The sequence below is a fragment of the Sphaeramia orbicularis genome, chromosome 16 (genome assembly GCF_902148855.1).
Source record: "Sphaeramia orbicularis chromosome 16, fSphaOr1.1, whole genome shotgun sequence".
Lineage (NCBI taxonomy): Eukaryota > Metazoa > Chordata > Actinopteri > Kurtiformes > Apogonidae > Sphaeramia > Sphaeramia orbicularis.
In genome coordinates this window covers 47,775,877-47,795,522 of record NC_043972.1, presented here as the reverse complement: position 1 = coordinate 47,795,522, position 19,646 = coordinate 47,775,877, and the positions used below count along the sequence as shown (strand labels likewise).

General features: G+C 39.1%; 3 protein-coding genes across 3 annotated transcripts in view; 2 read left to right on the top strand and 1 right to left on the bottom strand.

The window, feature by feature from the left end:
• The first annotated feature begins 24 nt into the window (after positions 1–24).
• Positions 25–11,361, top strand: LOC115435610 (uncharacterized). The gene is made up of 8 exons (XM_030158137.1): positions 25–722; positions 3,448–3,560; positions 4,978–5,081; positions 5,417–5,591; positions 5,690–5,798; positions 6,273–6,358; positions 7,522–7,592; positions 9,950–11,361. Exons 1-8 carry the CDS (start codon positions 177–179, stop codon positions 10,993–10,995), a joined length of 2,250 nt encoding a protein of 749 aa, XP_030013997.1. The 5' UTR covers positions 25–176; the 3' UTR covers positions 10,996–11,361.
• A 937-nt stretch (positions 11,362–12,298) lies between these two features.
• Positions 12,299–19,646, bottom strand: part of LOC115435617 (aldehyde dehydrogenase, mitochondrial-like) — a 534,672-nt gene continuing 527,324 nt past the window's right edge. Inside the window, exon 13 of the mRNA XM_030158149.1 lies at positions 12,299–12,522. Coding sequence (XP_030014009.1) covers positions 12,490–12,522 — 33 coding nt within the window. The 3' untranslated portion in view covers positions 12,299–12,489. The remainder of the gene's footprint in view (positions 12,523–19,646) is intronic.
• LOC115435619 (zinc finger protein 664-like) overlaps positions 18,295–19,646 on the top strand; it is a 493,117-nt gene continuing 491,765 nt past the window's right edge. Inside the window, exon 1 of the mRNA XM_030158154.1 lies at positions 18,295–18,400. Within this exon, the coding sequence (XP_030014014.1) occupies positions 18,365–18,400 (36 nt within the window). The 5' untranslated portion in view covers positions 18,295–18,364. The remainder of the gene's footprint in view (positions 18,401–19,646) is intronic.

Here is a 19,646-nt window from a genome sequence, read left to right as displayed (position 1 = left end):
TAATATTTTATTTTAGGCTTAGTCCAATAGTAGAGCAACACTCCATCAGCCTTTTCCTTTGTAGTCAGGTGATCAAAGATGAATAAGGCAGGCCTGGATGAGAAAAGTATTAACTTAACTGTGTACACTGAGATAAATGACTTCTGGTGCTAATCAGCCGAGCGTCAGGTGTGATAATGAGGTTGAGACCAGATGTGACCACTTTCCACTGGATGCCACTCTGTCTCCAGCAGCCGTCCCTGTGGCCCTGGGTTCTCCATAATATAATGGTGTTCACGTGGCTCCTTTGGACGTTGTATTTTGCCGCAACACTTCAGAGTCCTTTTCAGCGCGCGACATGGCCTGAAGGAATAGACCCATTAGAAGTGTACGAAGCCTCGCGCACTTCTTACATTCGCCTGCCCATGTTCCGGCATGCCCCGGGGCCACTTGTAGCCCGAGAGCTGTTTCGGCCTGTTCCCCATAAAAAGGTGCTTCCGCAGGGGCTGGACGCGCTTCTTTTACCGCCCACGCATCAACACCACAGCTTCCAAGAGCCCAGCGGACGCGCCGTGGACGTTTGGTGCGGTCTCAGTACAATCTCGGTGCGCGTGGACCGGCTCCAGCTGGGCGCGTGGCCCGTTCCTTCCCTGATCCACCTGGGCTCGTGCCAAGCCAGAAAGGTGACCCCCCGCTACCTGTACTTCCACCACAGACTGACTGAGTGTAAAGGAGAGTCTAAGGTAAGGACCATGACAACGAATAACCCCAAATAATGTTTAACATGTGTGGGTAAATTATGTGATAACCATAAATTAGAGCATGTAGAACTATAGGCGACAAAATGACTGGATAAAACAAAGATAACACGCACAAAACTGGAGCTGGATAATATCAGCTATTACATAAACAATGACAGGAGAAGTGGTGACAATTTAGTTGCAGTAGCATACTTTTTAGTGGGTTTTTACGTAATAGGCAGCAAGTGAAAATATAGACTTCGATGTTAATGTGTTGGAAGAAGCAAAACTGGCAAGTGTAAGGTTCTGACCAACTCTGACAAGTGCCAAATGGTGAGGGTTGAACAACTGGGTCAGAGCATCTTCACAACTGCAGTCACACTCCTGTTCGGACTTCAGTCACTAATAATCATCTGTTTATGTTGTTTTCATCATGTTGAATGATAAGTCATATTTTGTTTAAATTGAATATAATAGTTGTCATGGTGCTTCCTGCTGAAACTGTAACAATGACCTTTTAAAAAGGTATCAGAACCATACATTGTAGTTTCATAGAGACTGATATGGAAAGGTGAGGCATCAGGAAAAGAGGTGTAGTTTTATATATTAGTCCTATACTGACGCTTCTATTCATCATTGGGCATGTCAGAATTAAATGACTGATGATCTAGAAAGGATGTGAGTTATTGTTGATGGAAAAAGCCTTTTGGGTCAGATCGAGTGAAAGTGAACATCAGTGTCAAAAATTAAAGTTTCACCTATCATTTCTCAAATAGGCAAATTGTTTAGCATAGGAACTCTATTTCATGGAACTGTTTGCAAAATTTCAGTATCACTTGTAGAAGAAATGATATAATCAATATAAAATGAAATCTAAAAATGACTAAAATATGTAAAAGCACTAGAGCTGCAACCGATTAATCGACTCAAAGTGATCCAAAAAAATCATTCAACCACAATTCTCTTGAATCAAACCTTTGTTTCCTTCATTTCTCTGCTGTTAAACATTGATTCCACTGTTGTGACGCACAAAGAAGCTTCAATTCAGGAAAAATGCAATAGAATATTTCCCTTCAATCAATTCGAGTCGATTAATCGAATCGGGACTTTTTGCATTGACTTCAAGCACCTAGTCTATTAATTGGTTGCAACTCTAAAAAGCACTATTAACTTTAATAATAATTGTTTTTCTTGCTTGTATAATGATATTTTAAGTCTGTGAATCTGTTGAACTAATTATTCAACAGTTCAAGAATGTAGAAAGGTTATGTACAATCAAATTATTTGTCAAACATGCTCTGCCAGCAGCTGTATATGTCACTTCAGTTGTACAATGGATGTTAAATAAAAGTTTAGCATATTTGTGTTTTAGTTCCAGCAGTCTTTTATTCTGATACTGAATAAAGTGACAAACTGCTGTCCTCGTTTCACAACATATTTGTATTAATAAAAACATATCATTTAAACATTTTAGCCAATATTGATCACAGTTGTAGTTTAACATCATAGCTAAAGCCCTATGTTTCATTTAGTATTAATTTCTTATGAGAACAGCATGTTTTGTACATTAGCATAAAGTGAAAAAAAATGTTCATTTTGAGTCCCTGTGTCATGCAGCAGTAATTTAAGTATTTCTACCCCAAATTTTTTTTCTGTAAATTGTAACCTGTCATGTGAAAGTACTTACTGAGACCTATTCATACATGTGTTTAACATGGAGATAAGTTATTTAGTTTTCAACGCAGAGCTTATTGAACATGAAATGTGTCCCTGTGTCATCGCTTGATTGGGCCCATTTGACAATAGTGATGCTGGAAATATTAATTATTTCCTGACAATTTGATTAGATGATGTGATTATCCTGATGTCATAGTCAGATGATGATCTTACAAACTGTGCTCTTGTTGCAGATTATCCTTTCAAAAAATTTTTTTTTTTTTTTTTATTAGTGATACAGTTAACAAGACATAGTGGACAGAAAAGCAACAAATAAGCACAAGAAAAATCAAGTAAATAAACAAACCAACAACAACAAAATAACAGCAAACAATAAATGACATCATTTTACTATGAAAAAGATAATAAACGTAAAGAACAACTAAATATAGATTGATTAGGGGCAATAAGGAAAAAGGGAAGAGGGGAGGGTGAATGTGGGGGGTGGGAGGGAAAATAATAATTATTATAATAACGATAATAACAACAATATATAATAATAATACCAATAGTCTAATTTGCTAGTATTATTGTGGTGGCGGTAGTGGCGGAGGCAGTCACAATGCAAAATGGGTTAAATAATTAAATATTTATAATAATTTATATCAATTACTATCAGTTTAAGTTAGTATTAAATTAATATGGCTATGGAGGGTGGAGCCAAGCACACAGAGCCCAAGAAGAGGAACACACCACCAACCCCCCACGTGACCTCTGGCACCTCCAGCAACACAGCCAGACAAGGGGTATTCCTCCTTCCCTCATTCTCTGCCCCTTTTTTTTTTTTTTTGTAGATCATCTTTATTACAGGATCATTTAGCTGCAGCAGTATTTTAATGTTTTGAGGTAAATTTTGCAGTAGCTCCAGCTCAGTGTAACACAACACTGCTGAATTCTTTTATAATGTTCAGCAGTTAAAAAAGACTGGTCCGATGAGTATCCTTTTAAAGTTCTACCAACTTTTATAAATGAATTGGTTCATGCTGAATCTCCATTCCACCCCATTTTTCAGATATTTGGAGGTCAGCTGGTGTATACCTTCCTTCTCCGTTATACTCCACCTTCACATGGTTATGTAATCAGAGTTCCACCACTTGACCTTCCCATCCAGTGTCATTATAACAGGTAACTTTGACACCTGCTCTCCTGTACTATTGAAAGTGGTTGGTTTTCACAACTTATGGATTCATTTGTATTTTTTCTTTACTTTCCCAATGAAGTGACACAAAAAGAATCTCAGTCTGCATTTGAACACATTTCACACCTGACACTAAATATATAGCATAACTTCATCTTATGACTGAATTAGTAAACTCTAACTTTACATCACATGATATGCTGGTAAAAAATAAGATGTGCTTGGAATAGACTACACTTGGGCGTCCGTGATGAGATAAGGTACACTATGTATATTTTCACCGTTGTTAATCTAAAAGCATCTACTGATCTAAAATGGTTAATAACTTTAAAGCCACTAATCCTATCACTAAATGTAAATAATTCAGGTAAAATGCAGTTTGCCATCTTTTCACGGTCATCAGCTTTGACATATTTGGACATTCAAAGGCTCTGTTGTGAACCTGGAAGCACTGTCATCTTCAGCAACATTGATTCACTAGTAAAACCCAAGGAGTATGATAAATGACAGTGGACAGAAACGCTTGTTTTTCCAATCCAGTTAATGAGATGTTTCACTGAAAAAGTATTTTTTAATATACATATATTTAACCCTCAAATGTAATCTCAGCATAATGATTAAAGTATATTATCAGTAAATTACATATAGGAAAATACCAAATTTTCACAATTTTCAACATACAGAGGATATTATTTTGATACATGGTGAGAAATCGCTTAAGAAATGTTAAAGAGAGAGAAAAATTAATTTGGGAACTACCACAAATATAGCAGTGGGTCTTTATGGGTTAAACAAACTATTCGACTTTGCTTCAGTGTTTTTTCTTGGTACAAGGGAGAGATCAACAAAGGTAAAAAAACAAAAACAAAAACAACACTGTTCTGATTGGCTCACTGCAGTTGCATTCTAAGACACATCCATGCCAATCTCAAAACTCTACATTTGAAGGGAATACAGGCGAAGCACACACTCTCCTCCTTTGCTGAGGTGTTTGTAAGTGTGAGTTTTAACCAGAGTCTGGTCTCTCAGGCAGAGCTGGACCACATTATAAGCAGTGAAGTAATGGAGAAGAATAGAAAAAAATTTATCAATTTATGTTCAGATTATTTTGCTCACACATACTGCAAGGTGCTGTTATTGACTGAGCTATAAATACATTGCCAAAAGGTTGACACCTAGAAACATTCTGAACACAGCAAAATGCAGAGTCCCTTCAGGTAAATACACACATAGGACTGAAGCTAGAGATTATTATTCTTCATATATCTTGTCTTTTAGGATTTTTTTTTTTTAAAACATATTTTACTTTGTAACATGAGCTGAATGCTATGTAGACAAAACAATTAAACAGAAAAGTACAAGGTTTCCCTTTCATATCTGATTTTAAAATCTTTTTTCCTATAGGTTTTATTACTCCTACCAAGTTGGATACAGACCTCAGGTTCAGGACAAGACGTTTATAAAGAGCATCAGAAATAAACACGCCTTCAGCCTCACCGTGTACAATGGTAACATGTCTGAAAACAATGTCTTAAACTAAATTTAGTGTGGATATAAGTGTTATAACCCTAACCGGTAAGTGGAACAGTCCACTATGGTCTGTATTCCCAGTTTCAGTAAGTTTTCAGAGCATGGCCACATTCTTCTGTAGACAAACAACAAATTGAAATTGTCCTTGTTGTTCTAGTTCTTCAGATGTAATAGCAAAAGTCACATGTATGATGAGGAAATATCAAGGCTGTTACATCAAAAATCCAGCATAGCAACAAAGACATGGACTTTTCTGTGTTCCTAAATGTATACCTGCTTCCATTAAGACATATGCATGTTTCTTTTGAAACAGCTCAGTGGAAGCCCCTCCTTCCAGGCCAGGTGGTGTTTTTAGGGGAACCAGTGTATTTCGTTGCCCGGACTAGTTCTCTGTTGGCTGGGGAGAGGCTTTATGTGGATTCATGCCACATTACAGCCTCCAAAGACCCAAACAGCACCCCAAAATTGGACATCATTACAAACTATGGGTTTGTCTCTGTTTTTATTAACACTTACTAATAGTTCTTCTATTGGTTTGTCACTTTTTGGGTTTTCTTTGACGCTTTCTGTTCTGTTTTAATTGCAGCTGCATGACAGACAGTCAGAGGGAAGGCAGCAGCTCTCGCTTCCTATCAGCAGGGGGCAGCGAAGTCCTGTTCACTGTGGATTCCCTCATCTTCAGTGGAGTCTCTCAAGTAACATGAAAATAATCAGTTTAAATGAAATTTACCTGAGGCGGTTTTGGGAAGTTTTAAATATGGAGTATGTAATTTCTGGTGCTATGGGTGTCGTTTGATATTACGAACCTGTAGGAGTTCATGGAAGATGTCTTCAGTATCATTTCTGATGAAGTTTGGAGTGAAAAGTTGAATGTCTTAATGTGAGAAAGTGATCCAAATTGCTGGATTTAGAGTGATTTAAATACATTTTTTCAGTAAATTTACTTTTAATGTCTGAAATTCCTTCTGTTGATGTTCTTATTTCTGAAGGCTGCTTACAGGCAGTTTCATTCACTGTTTACCAGATACTGTAATAAATGTTTAGATTTCTGTCTTTTCTTCGTTTTCTGAGTGATGCAGGGTGTTTTTACAATGTAGTTGTTTGTAGTGTTTAATCCACAAGTTGACATGTTGTAATTGTTGTGGTATGCTGTTTGTTTTTGTGAACAGTTGCTGTACCTCCATTGTTCGATGTCAGTTAGTCTCACCACTTCTCAGTCTTCAAAGAGCTGCAATTACAACAAGAATTTGGGCAGGTAAGAACTCAGTTATAAACCTTCTCTATAAGTAAAATATGGTAGAAATTTGGGTGCAGGAAAAAGTAATATTATTTATTTATTTATTTATTAACTTAGTTTTTATTAGGTTTTCTATTTTTTAGTACAATACACTGTATATATTTAAATGCAGTTCAATTAGTTTCTTTTCCTTTTTCACACCTATATGTGTATTCCCACAAACCTCCACAGGCAACATAGGATGGAGATTAAAGAAAACAATAACAATATTTTTTTTTTTTTTTGTGGACCACTTGACAAGTTGTGATGGTGGTTCAATTTAACTTCCACTGGGGATTTTAGCTTACCGGCCGACAGGCCGTAAGCTATTGTCGTCATGCGGCGTCCGTTGGCGGCGGCGGCGGCGGCGTCTGTCACTGTCTGTCGTCCGTTACAAAAATTTCAATCGTCTTCTTCTCCGAAACTACAATTCCGATTGACTTCAAACTTGGTATACAGCTTCTTTATGATGATGTCAACAAAAGTTAGTGAAATTATTTGGATCCGGATCTGATTCTGGATTTGGTGTGACTTTGAAAAATTTCCCCATTATAAGCGATAGGAAGTGGATTGATGCAATAACTCAGTAAATATAAATGATATCCAGTGTAAATTTCTACAGTCCAGCCCTGATGGGGAGAGGACCAAAACATAATGGCCACATGCTGATCAGGATCTTCTTCTGGATCCGGGAACTTACGGAAAATTTAACATGGGCTGTTATGGGGAAAAATTTTCAATCATCTTCTTCTCCAAAACTACAGTTCTGATTGACTTCAAACTTGCTATACAGTTTCTGTATGATGATGTCAAAACGAGGTATTAAAATTATTTCAATCCGGGTCTGATTCTGGATTTGGTGCGACTTTGAAAAATTTTCCCATTATAAGAGATAGGAAGTGGACTGATACAATAAATCAGTAAGTATCGATGATATCAAGTTGGAATTAGAATTTTTTACAGATCTGATTGGAATATGACCAAAACATGGGCTATTTCTGCAGTATAATAAATACACATAACTGGGTGATAATAAATGGCATCTGGATACGTTTCCCAAAGCTTTTAATTTGGCCGGTAAGCTACAGGGCCATTGGTCCTATTTTTTTTTTTTTAACACACCTTTATTTCTGCCTGTGTAGGTGGGAGGAGTTGGAAGCCCCACTGTCGGTCTGTTTCTGCTGTGACTCTTTATGCTCTGACATGCAGGACCGTAAGTGTTACTACAACACACCAGATGAAAACTGAACACTGGGTCATTTCATTCAAACCCAATGAGTACCTCCCATTTCATATCATGGATCTTCTTGGATGTGTGAATGTGAAAACTTCCCTTAAGGACACGGATTTTCAGAATCCCAAAGCTCTACTCTTAATACCAATGCTTAATACCAGTGAGTGAGAGTGTGATCTCTGTTTAAAAAAAATAATAATTAGTATCAATTTTATATTTTTTGCTGGACTGCTTTGAAAATTTTACTGAACATCCAAGAAACCCAAGTATGTTTGACAAAACAAAGACGGACATAAATATATCTTTGGAGCTGAAATACACATATTTCAACTGTATTTTCCCAGTATTATTTGAAATGTGATGCAACTTTGCATATTGAAAAGTGTTGATATAGATTTAGAAAATCTATGACAGTCCATGTTTTATACCAGATAGCTTGTAGCTATGATAGCACTACAGTAATACATTATTTCTATGTATTTATTTGAACTCAGCAACAACTGACATGAACTCATGTCAATGACCGTTAGTGTTTCTTTGATGAATTTCATTCTGGTCCAGACAAAACAATGAGGCTGGAACTAATGAAAAAAAAAAACTTCTTAGAAGAAAATCTGTGGTATGGACCAACCCAGTTACTAATGTTGAATACCACAATTTGTGCAATATGATTTATTTGGTATATAGTCATTGGCAGAAGCATAAGGACAGCTTGCAGAAAGGATGGACAGAGGAAAAGTGGCAGGTTGCTTTTTTTTTTTTTTTTTCTCAGTGAATCATCCATTGAACTGCATCCCAGTCACTGCAAATACCACAGAAGACCTGTTAGAACCCATATGGACCCGAGATTCACCCAGAAAACAAATTTGGTGGTGGAAAAATCATGGTTTGAGGTTAAATCCAGCATAGTGGGGTGTGAGAGATCTGCAGTGTGTGTGGCAACATCAACAGCCAAAATATCAAGACATTTTTGCCGCCCATGACATTCCAAACCACAAAAGAGGGCCAATTCTGCAGCAGAATGGTGCTCCTTATCATACTTCAGCCTCTACATTGAATTTCCTGAAAGCAAAGAAGATCAAGGTGCACCAGGATTGGCCTGCCCAGTCACCACACATGAACATTATTGAGATTGTCTGGAGTCAGATGAAGGAGGAGGCTGAGAAGATGAAACTGAACAATCTTGATGAACTCTGGGAGTCCTGACAGACTGCTTTCTTTGCCATTCCAGAAGACTTCATCAATAAGTTATTTAAGTCATTGATGAGTCGTATGGATTCAGTCCTCCAAGCTCGGATCCCCTGCTTGCTGTTTCCCGAACAACTAAATTATGGAATTGATCAACTGGACACTCAGCGCAATTAACAAGATTCTTTCACCCAGGAAGAAAGGCATTGGGAGGAGCCCACCTGCCCTGACAGAACTTTTGCAGTATGCGATCGACGCTTGGAACTGTAGACTCATACAAACGTTGGATTACATCGCTGGACAGACCGTGGATGCACTCTGGCAAATCGCGGGACTGAGGGAAAAGGACGAACTGTGCAGGTCTACCAGCTCTGAAGTGATGAGTAATGCTGAGGCCCAGTTATAAAAAAAAATTAAGTTATAACTAAATTAAGCAGAAATCAAACCATTTTTCCCCATTTAATTCTGTTTCTCCTGGGAGCCGGTAAAGCAGTTGGAGCCACTCTTGTCTAATCTGTTCCTTTGCAGTCAAAACATCCTTCCAAGGTCAAGACTCAGGACTGAGAACTGATGAGTCTTATTTTTCATACACAAACAGACTTTCAAAGACTCACCACATACAAGCATTTAACCCCCCCACCCTCCCACCCCCCCATCTCCGTCTGCCTCACAACATTCTTCTTCTCTTCTTGTCCCCCTCCCACAACCAAATCCATTGAAAAAGTTCCATCACGTGACCACGTGTACTGTGTTTATAATGTCTTATGTATGTGATGCATGTGCTTGCATTATCTCCACTGTAATTCTTTCGAAGGATTTGTGTTGGGCGCATGCAACTGGCAGTGAGCGAAAGCTTGCTGCAAAACAAATCTACCCACGGGTACAAATAAAGTCACCTTGACCTTGAACCTTGAACCTTTGGTATACTCTAGAGGGGTTTGACTTTCATATAATTCACTTCTGATTCCAAATGATTAACTACAAGTCAAGTTATTTGTTGTTCGTACAACTTGGATAAGCAGCAAGACTTTTGATACAGTATAGGCAGTTATATGTCTACCCTGCGCTCCAATCAGATATTTAACAGAAGTATTGTTTTAAACTGTCATCATATGTCTTTTAATTAGATTTTTTTTTTTGCCCATCAGCTGTCAAGTACACCAGCAGCGTTAGCAGTCCAGGCTTGTACATTGGACAAAATACCAAGGAAAGTCCGGACATCAAGGCTAAATCATTTCAGTCTAAAGAAGGGAATGAATTGCTTGTTGAAGAAGACAAGGGAGGGCAAACGATGGACAAGAAGCTTGAAGAAAAAGAAGGCCAGATTTATCCACCAAGCATAGAAATTTGCCATGAGGAGGAAAAAGATCCACAGAAGAAGAAAGCATGTATAGTCCCTGCTGAGAAGAAAGAAAGGAAACCCAGTACGATAGTCAGTCAACAGGAAAACTCTTCTGGTGTTACGGCTGCTGCTACAACGAATTCCTCTTTTGGGATTGATGATGTTAATATAGAAAACCACCAAAATGCCTCTATGGCTGGAATTCCTGTCATGCAACGTTGTTCTAATGGAGATGCATTGAGTTGTCGAGACACTAACATCACAGCTAAGGACTATGTCAGTATTGGTAATGACCATCGTTATACTAGAGTTGAAGATGCATCTGGGTTGGAATCAGCTATACTTGAGGGTCAATTTAGCCGTAAAATAGAGACCTTAACCAGCATGTACCCAACCACTGGTGACTCAGCAACAGATCCTCCTACTGTTAGCGATGTCATGGCCAAGTCTGATGCTCATTCAAGGGATTTCAGTGATGTTGCTCGCAGTATAGGACCAGATGAAGATATGGTTCACAGTCTACAGATACAAGGATCAGACCAGTCAGCTCTTCCAGTTGAGTTCAGGGACCCAGTCTGGGTAGCCAGGTTACTTGGGTCTAATTCCGGTCCTCAGATATATGATGAATCTCCCCATCAGAGTCAGTTTACTGGAGCAGTGAAGACAAAAAAAAGAGACTTTTCAGATGACTTTTCCAGACCAGCGACTGTTGGTTCTAATCCTGTTGATCCAGACCAAATGAGTAGCCCCAGTCATTCTGCCATTGTGACATTTTTCAGTGCATTACAGGGAACTGAGAGCAACCAGCTGACTGACAGTGGGCTGAGGTGGTCCCAGAAAACCAAAAGCTGAAGTGATCCAAGGATCCAAGTAGTTGTAAGTAAACAATGTCTGAAGATACTAATGCAAATAGATCTATTTCACTGACAACTGAAAGTATCTGTCAGATACATTCATACCTTTTCTGGAACCACACAAAACCTCATGGACTATCAACAGCAACACCAGAGGGCCCCAAACTGCCCACATGGAGCACAGGAAGAATTGAAGTAGAAACTCAGATCCAGGACAGACTGATCAAGACTGTGGGTGGAACAAAGTGCTGTAGAATGTGGTTGTCTGTGTTAAACGATTGAGCATCCAGACATGATCATTAAATGGTGAACCTTTGACTCCCTTTGCATAGCTTAATTATTCCACAGGTTCAATAATGTTTGGGAAGAGCACTGTACTTGTATGACTATTTGTGTCCTTTCTCTTCCAAGTGAAGATGAAGATTCACTTGGAAGAAAAAGGACACTCCTTTTGAGAATATTGTCCAGAGAAGACAAACAGTTTGACAGAGGAGTCAAAGAAACTGTTGTAGTGAAAATGGAAAATCCTTCCCTTGAACAGAGGTGGTGGTCTGAGACACTACTTATCAAAACCCTATAACACCATTTTAAATACCATTCCAAAACAGTTTTCAACCAACAACCTTCCACACCCGGACTCACCTGAAACCAAACAAACCCCCCTTGAGGGATTTGGACAGTGACCCACCCCTCTGGTCAGCGATCCTGAAACTGACACACAAAACCCCCTAACAACCCTAACCCCACAGCCACACCCTCCTTATTACCCTGTACTTAAATTGGGATTAATACCCACACAGACCACTCCCCCTGCAGGTTTATAAGTCTAGTTTCCCCCACCAGTTATTAGAACTGAAGAAGTCTCTTGGATGAGAGGAAATGTTTTCAAAAGCACTAAACCAGTCCAGTTGAACCAACAAGAACTACCAAGAAAAATTAAAAAGGTGTTGGTCATACATGCTTATGTGATATTTTATGTGCAGACTCAGTTCTCTCCATGGACTATATCCATAGTTACAACCTGTAGATTAATTTCTGTGAATGTCTATACTCAGGTTCTGCATCCTCCGCAGCAGCATTCAATAACTGTTAGCATAGAAAAAGATGGATAACATCAAAACAATTACTCACATTACAAATTGTGCTTTGAATCAGAATATTCCACAAATTCCTAATTAATTTAATCCCTACATAAAGCATGTTTTAACCTTCCTATCAGTGATGGACCAGTGTGCAACCAAACAGGTGCCACAACTAGAAAGCCAGAAGATTACAACCAAATATTAAGTAGTTGTGAATACTTAACAATGTAAATTAGAAACTTGAATTTTACCACCAGGGAGGTGATAATAAACAGAAGGCATGGCTGTGTAATATGTGACAGACTAACAGTACAGCTACTTAGTTCAGATCAAAGTGCTTAGATTTAATGCCCCCTTTCAGCTGCTTTCTAGAAGACGGTTCTCATTCGTTGACTGTGTTCTGTTCACATTTAAGAGTTCTTCTGTGGTACCCTCATGCTCACCTGAAAAAATAGACAAACATCTTACTCTCACACTCATGAAAGAATCATTTCTACCAACACACACATGAATTTCATTGTGGTCCAGACAAAATGAGACTTGCATTAATGAAAAAAATTCTAAAATCCCTGATATGGAACAGCCTAATTATTAATGAAGAACAAGTCAGAAGTCTTGGCAGAAGTCTTGTCGCATAAGGACAGCTTGCAGATAGAATGGAATACAGTGGAAAAGTGGCAGGTAGATTTTTATATTTTCCTCTGGTGAATCATCCATCACTGCAAATAGTGCAGAAGACCTGTTGGAGCCTGCATGCACCCAAGATTCACCCAGAAAACTGTCAAGTTAAGTGGAGGAAAAATTATGGTTTGAGGTTACATCTAGTACAGGGGTGTGTGAGAGATCTGCAGAGTGTGTCACAACATCAACAGCCCAAGTATCAAAGAATTCTTGCTGTCCATTGCATTCCAAACCAAATAAGAGGGCAAATTCTGCAGCAGGATGGTGCTCCTTATCGTACTTCAACCTCTACATCAAACTTCTTGAAGGCAAAGAAGGTCAAGGTACTCCAGGATTGGCCTGCCCAGCCACCAGCAGTGATGTGTGGTCAGGGGAGGCAGAGCCTCAGCTGTCATCATGAAAAGAAAAAAAAATTATAATAATGATTAAATAAAATAACTGTTGGTATTTGTCTATTGATCTGTACTACAAACTTATGATTCCAATAATTTTGATTATTTTTCAATTCAAAATTGCAGGATTTCCGCATTTCCTGTTCACATACAAGGAAGAGATGTGCAGTGTGGCAGCAGTGAGCTCTGCCTCACCTTAGATCATATAATCCTTCACAAACTGTGCTTCATCCCATGCAGTTAGTGTGCGTTTCAGTCTCTCTGTATATCACCATTAAAATGGTTTCAAACACTTTGATTATATGCCCTGACTTTCTATAGTCTGGATAATGTATAAAATGTATGTGTGTAACTTGTTCAGTCCAGCAGATTAATCATAAAACCGCATAAAAAAGACACTTGGTGATGCAGCCAGTACTCCTACCTCATGGCAAAGGGCGCTACTGAGCACACAGGTTCCTCTTGCTACTGCTCGAACTACAAGTCAAGTGCAGCGATTTGTTTATTTTTCCTTCTCACTCCAACTTAATCTCAAAATGGAAGATTACATATCCAACATAATTTTATTGAAAATTTAATTTTGACCTTAAAGCAGCAAATGACTTTCAACACAATATTTTTTTCAAATTCATGAAACCCCAGTGATAGCCTAATTATTACTAATTGATTAGTCTTTCTGTGCTTATACACCTAAATCATATCCCTCACGGTGAATAACTTCAAAGATGACTCCATCTTACACACAGTCCTCTTGTTTACATAACAAACTTAAACGTCACTCGGGCCTTTTGGAAATTTTGGCGTGAAGTGCATTGTGGAAAGTGAATACGGTTTCTTACTGATTCAGCAAGAAAATGAGCCAGCTCGCCAGAAGGTAAAATTATATAGTCCACCAGGGTTGTTTTAAAGAATGAGTATAGTCGGTGGATGGAGGTAATGGCGACATTTGGGTTCAACACATGAAGAAACAGTGAAATAGCTGCTGCGTGGAATTCCCAGTCCCACAATGCAGGCAATTATTTAATTAAAAAGAGCCAAACTTGTACTTTCTTGACATTTCCTGGGTCTCAGGAGGCTAATAAGAAATTTAAACACACTTTTATCCAACTTACATCATTCTAGTAGAGTATTTGGTTCTATGTCACGCCATTTGATCTCACACTGACCTGAACCTGCTCTTCAAAAATAAAGAAAAACTAAAAAAACAGTCTTATGTCTGTGATGATGCTGTCTGTCTGCACACACAAACACACACACACACACACACACACACACACACACACACACACACACACAGCATCAGGTGTCATGCACATCATTCAGATACAGGTTGCAGAATTCATCACCACGAAAAGGCCGTCCAAGCCCTTAGTTGTGCAATTTCAAAGTGGAGAAAAGAGGAGGTGGAAAAGAAATCCAATTATAGAAGTATGTAAATTTTTAAAACATTAAACATTTGATGTTACTATCTACAGCTAGCTGAATTGAAACAAAGCAAAGTTGGCTAATAATGCTACTGTAGATGATTATGGTGCGAGATATCTGCTGAGGCATCTGATTTACAGCTGCTAAGCTGGTTTATATGTTTCTATTTGGTTTATATGTTTCTGTCTGGTTTACTGCTGCCTGCTTCTCCTTTCACATAACACATCAGTTATTGTGCTGCTGAAATGCAATTACCAGTAGGGACAAATAATACTGAAATAATAATTATTGTTAAAATATTTCTCTTGGTAGTTCTTCTCAGTTCAGCTGGACTGTTTTAGCTCTTTTGAAAACATTTTGTCTCTTATCCAAGAAACTTCTTCAGTTCTAATAACTGGTGGGGGAAACTGGACTCATAAATCTGCAGGGGTAGTGGTCTGTGTGGATGTTATTCCCTACTTAAGTGTTTGGGTTTTAAGGGGGGGGCAGTGTCCTTGGGGGTAGGGTCATTTGTGGGTATTGTGTGTGAGTTTCAGGGTCATTGTGCAGAGGGGTGGGTCACTGTCCAAATTCCTTAAGGGGGGGGGGTTTGTTTGGTTTCAGGTGAGTCCAGGTGTGGAAGGTTGTTGGTTGAAAACTGTTTGGGAATGTTATTTAAAATGGTGTTATAGGTTTTTGGTAAGTAGTGTCTCAGACCACCACCTCTGTTCAGGGAAGGATTTTCCACTTTCACTAAAATGGCTTCTTTGACTCCCTCTGTCAAACCATTTGTCTTCTCTGAACAATATTCTGACATTGGTGTCCTTGAAGGTGTGTCCTTTCTCTTCCAAGTGCAGATGGACTGCAGAGTCTGGTCCTGGGGTGTAGGTTCTCCTGTGTTGATGTGTTTCTGGAGGGGTTGTTTGGCTTCTCCTTTGTATTAGTCTGCACATTCCTCACTGCACCGAACAGCACAGACCACGTTGCTTTGCTTCTCCCTCGGTAGTTTGTTCTTGGAATGGACCAGAGCCTGTCTCAGGGTGTTGGTGGGTTTGAAATATACTGGGATAAGTGTAATATGTATGTCTAAATGTGGACAATGTAGACATATGTATAATAGGAATGTACATTTATCTTCACACTGTAATCTGGAGGAATGTACATTTACAAGAATGGAAGCTATATACACTACCGGTCAAAAGTTTTAGAACACCCCAATTTTTCCAGTTTTTTATTGAAATTCAAGCAGTTCAAATCCAATGAACAGCTTGAAATGGTACAAAGGTAAGTGGTGAACTGCCAGAGGTAAAAAAAAAAAAAAAAAAAAAAAAGGTAAGGTTAAACAAAACTGAAAAAAAATGTACATTTCAGAATTATACAAAAAGGCAAGCAAGAAATGGGTTAATAACTTAAAGCAGTTCTGCAGCAATGGAGGTTGATCAAGCCTTGAAAGTCGTAGTAAGCAAGTCTCAGTTTCAACTGTGAAGAGAAGACTTCCAGTTGCAGGTTTAATCAGTCCATAGCACCTTCTTCCAGTCTTCAGTAGTCCACTGGCGGTGTTCCATGGCCCATGCAAGCCTCTTTTTCTTAGTGGGAAGTCTCAGCAATGGCTTGCTTGCTGCAACTCGACCCATCAAACCTGCAACTGGAAGTCTTCTTTCTCACTTCCGCTGTGTATGGAATGACGATGCCTTTTGCTTTTTCTGGTTTTTCCTCTGTGTTGTTAGTGGGTTTTTGGTTCCTTGGTTCAGCTTTAAGGAAGGTCCAGTTAGGATAGCCACATGTCTTCAGTGCTTCCTTAACCTGCTCCTCTTCCTTCTTCTTCTTCCCTTCAGCCACTGTAGGAATTTCTTTTGCTCTGTGGTTGAGGGTTCTGATGACTCCCAGTTTGTGTTCCAGTGGGTGGTGAGAATCAAAAAGAAGTTATTGGTCTGTGTGGTTGGTTTCCTGTAAATGTCTATGGTTAATTATCTGTCATTGTTGCCTCTAACTGGGCCTGAATAATATCAGAATTTTGGAAGACAAGTGGTTTGACAGAGGAGTCAAAGAAGCCATGTTAGTGAAAATGGAAAATCCTCCCCTGAACAGAGGTGGTGGTCTGAGACACTACTTATCAAAAACCTATAACAAACAGTTTTCAACCATCAACCTTCCACACCTGGACTCACCTGAAACCAAACACACCCCCCCTGAGGGATTTGGACAGTGACCCACCCCTCTGCTCGATGACCCTGAAACTCACACACAATACCCACTAACAACCCTACCCCCAGGTACCACCACCCCACCCCCCCATTACGACCCTAACACCTAAATTGGGATTAACACCCACACAGTCCACTCCCCCTGCAGGTTTATAAATCTAGTTTCCCCCACCAGTGATTAGAACTGAAGAAGTCTCTTGGATAAGAGATGAAACGTTTTCAAAAGAGCTAAACCAGTCCAGTTGAACTGAAAAGAACTACCAAGAAGAACTATGACCTGGGCAAAGGAGAACCTACACAGATAACTTAACGTCTAAATGTTTCCAAGTCCACTCGAGGAAAAACCAGGACTTCTGTGACCTGAACAGTGTCTTCCAGGTTTGTGGATTGTTTCTATTCATCGGATTTGACATGTGACTACAGGATTAAGTGTGTTTTGTGTGTTTGTGTTTTCTCTGGATGTGTGTGTTTTCTATTGGGAATGAGTAGAAGTATCTGTGAGTACTTCCTGGTTGTACTTTGTGTCATTGAACTAACAGTATTTTTGAGTTTTTGAGCGAGATTGACTCACACCGACACCTACTGGTAACCAAAAGTGACATGTTTTGGCATTTTGATGTGCACGCTGAACATATCCAATTTAAATCTGTTCATTTAAATGTTATTTTGTTTCTGTTTTAATTTGCTTAATTGTGTTGTATTTTGTTTATTTGCATGTTTTAAATAAATAAATAAAGTCAGAAAACCACGAGTGGATGATTCATTAAGTCCACATTGGTGACCTTACATGACGGTCTGAGGTTTGTCATGAAACAAGAAATGGTTAGAACTCACTTGTACATTGTTGAATCTGCATCAATTCTAAATGTGGAATAAGAATATTGAGTTTTCACATATATTCAGGCCTTCCTGCAAATCTTTAAAATAATAACAGCCAATTCTCAGCACTTGGGCCCTAATAATGCATTTAATTCATCTAATTTAGTTCCAGTGAGCAAAGTAAACTGTTATTTGCAGTGTTTTGTGATTCTGTAACTATTTAAAGAATGTGCCAACACTGGAGAGAACCTGACATTTTCAACATCTTTCAATATTTCTGTTATTATTTGTTATTTTTTGGTCTCATACACACCCCCTAAGGCACAGGTGTCAAACTCCGGTGCTCGAGGGCCGGTATCCTGCATGTTTGAGATATTTCCCTCTTCCAGCACACCTGGTTCAATTAACAATCAGCTCATCATCCTGCTCTGCAGAAGCCTGATAATGATGTAGTGTCTTCCAGGTGTGATGAGAGAGGGAAATATCTAAAACTTGCAGGATACCGGCCCTCGAGGACCAGAGTTTGACACCCCTGCCCTAAGGAGAAACCATTAAATTTTGCTTGTTTTGAAAATGTCTCATCGATTGCCTAACTAGTTAATTTTCTCTATCTGCTTAATCTGGTTCCAAAGTGATGTGTTTGTTGTATTATGTTCCATTGCATTTCAGTGACCATCTCTTCTGTTTCTGTGTGTTTTGATGTAGAAAGAAGCCAAAGGTGGATTTTAACTGAAATCTAAAAGTTGTATTTGGAGAAAGACCAAGATCACCTGATTCCAGCAAAGATGGATGGAAGACCCACCTGTGACCAGTGTGGAAAGGCTTTTACCACAGCAAGGGACTTAAAAAGGCACCAACGCATCCACACTGGAGAAAGACCATATGACTGTGACCAGTGTGGAAAGGCTTTCACCAGAATGAGTGGGCTGAAGGAACACCAACGCATCCACAGAGGAGATAGACCATATGAGTGTGACCAGTGTGGGAAGGCTTTCACCACAGCAAGTCACTTTAAAATCCACCAACAGATTCACACTGGGGAGAAACCATTCAGGTGTTATCAGTGTGGAAAGGCTTTCATTAATTCAACTAAGTTTAAAATACACCAACATACCCACACTGGAGAACGACCATACTCCTGCGAGCACTGTGGAAAAGCATTCCAAAGAGGAGACCACCTTAAAGATCACCAACGTGTCCACACTGGAGAGAAACCATTTAATTGTGAGCAGTGTGGAAAGGCTTTCACTTCAGCAAGTTACTTAAAAGTCCATCAACGTGTCCACACTGGAGAAAGACCATATGACTGTGACCAGTGTGGAAAGGCTTTCACCAGAGCAAGTTACTTAAAATTCCACCTACACATACACAGTGGAGAAAAACCATATGACTGTGACCAGTGTGGAAAGACTTTCACTAGACTGAGTGGGCTTAAAATCCACCAACGCATCCACACTGGAGAAAGGCCATATGACTGTGAGCAGTGTGGGAAGACTTTTATTTATTTAAGTAGTCTTAGGAAACATCAGTGTACCCACACTGGATAAAGATCATATGACTGTGACCACTGTGGAAAGACTTTCATTAAATCAAGTGATCTTAAAAAAAATACCAACGTACCCACACTGGAGAAAGACCATATGTTTCTGATGGGTGTGGAAAGACTTTTACCACAGCACATCACTTAAAAATCTACCAACACATCCACACTGGATAAAGACCATATGACTGTGACCAGTGTGGGAAGACTTTCCTTGTCTGCATTACGTCCTCACCGCCGTCAAATTTAAAGTCTTTTGCTCAATAGCTTCAAGGTCCTGTGTGACCTGTGGACTCCAAAAGGTAAATAATTTGTAGTACTTTATAGTAACCATTAGGTGTATAATAAAAATGTCAATAAGTCTAATTCCTGAATACTTTTATTTATAGTTAGGACCATCTTTAAGCATTACATGGCAGTAACAATAAGACATCAACTACAGTCCATAATCTAGTGAAAGAGTGAGAGTAAACTGAATAAAGTTCATTAATCTGAGGAACATGTTTTGAAGAAATACAGATAAATCC

Coding starts and splice junctions, on each gene's coding strand:
- LOC115435610 (XM_030158137.1), top strand. CDS start 177: ATGAGGTTGAGACCAGATGTGACCACTTTCCACTGGATGCCACTCTGT. Junction 5,082..5,416: donor CAGCCTCACCGTGTACAATG/GTAACATGTCTG, acceptor CTTTTGAAACAG/CTCAGTGGAAGCCCCTCCTT. Junction 6,359..7,521: donor TACAACAAGAATTTGGGCAG/GTAAGAACTCAG, acceptor CTGCCTGTGTAG/GTGGGAGGAGTTGGAAGCCC.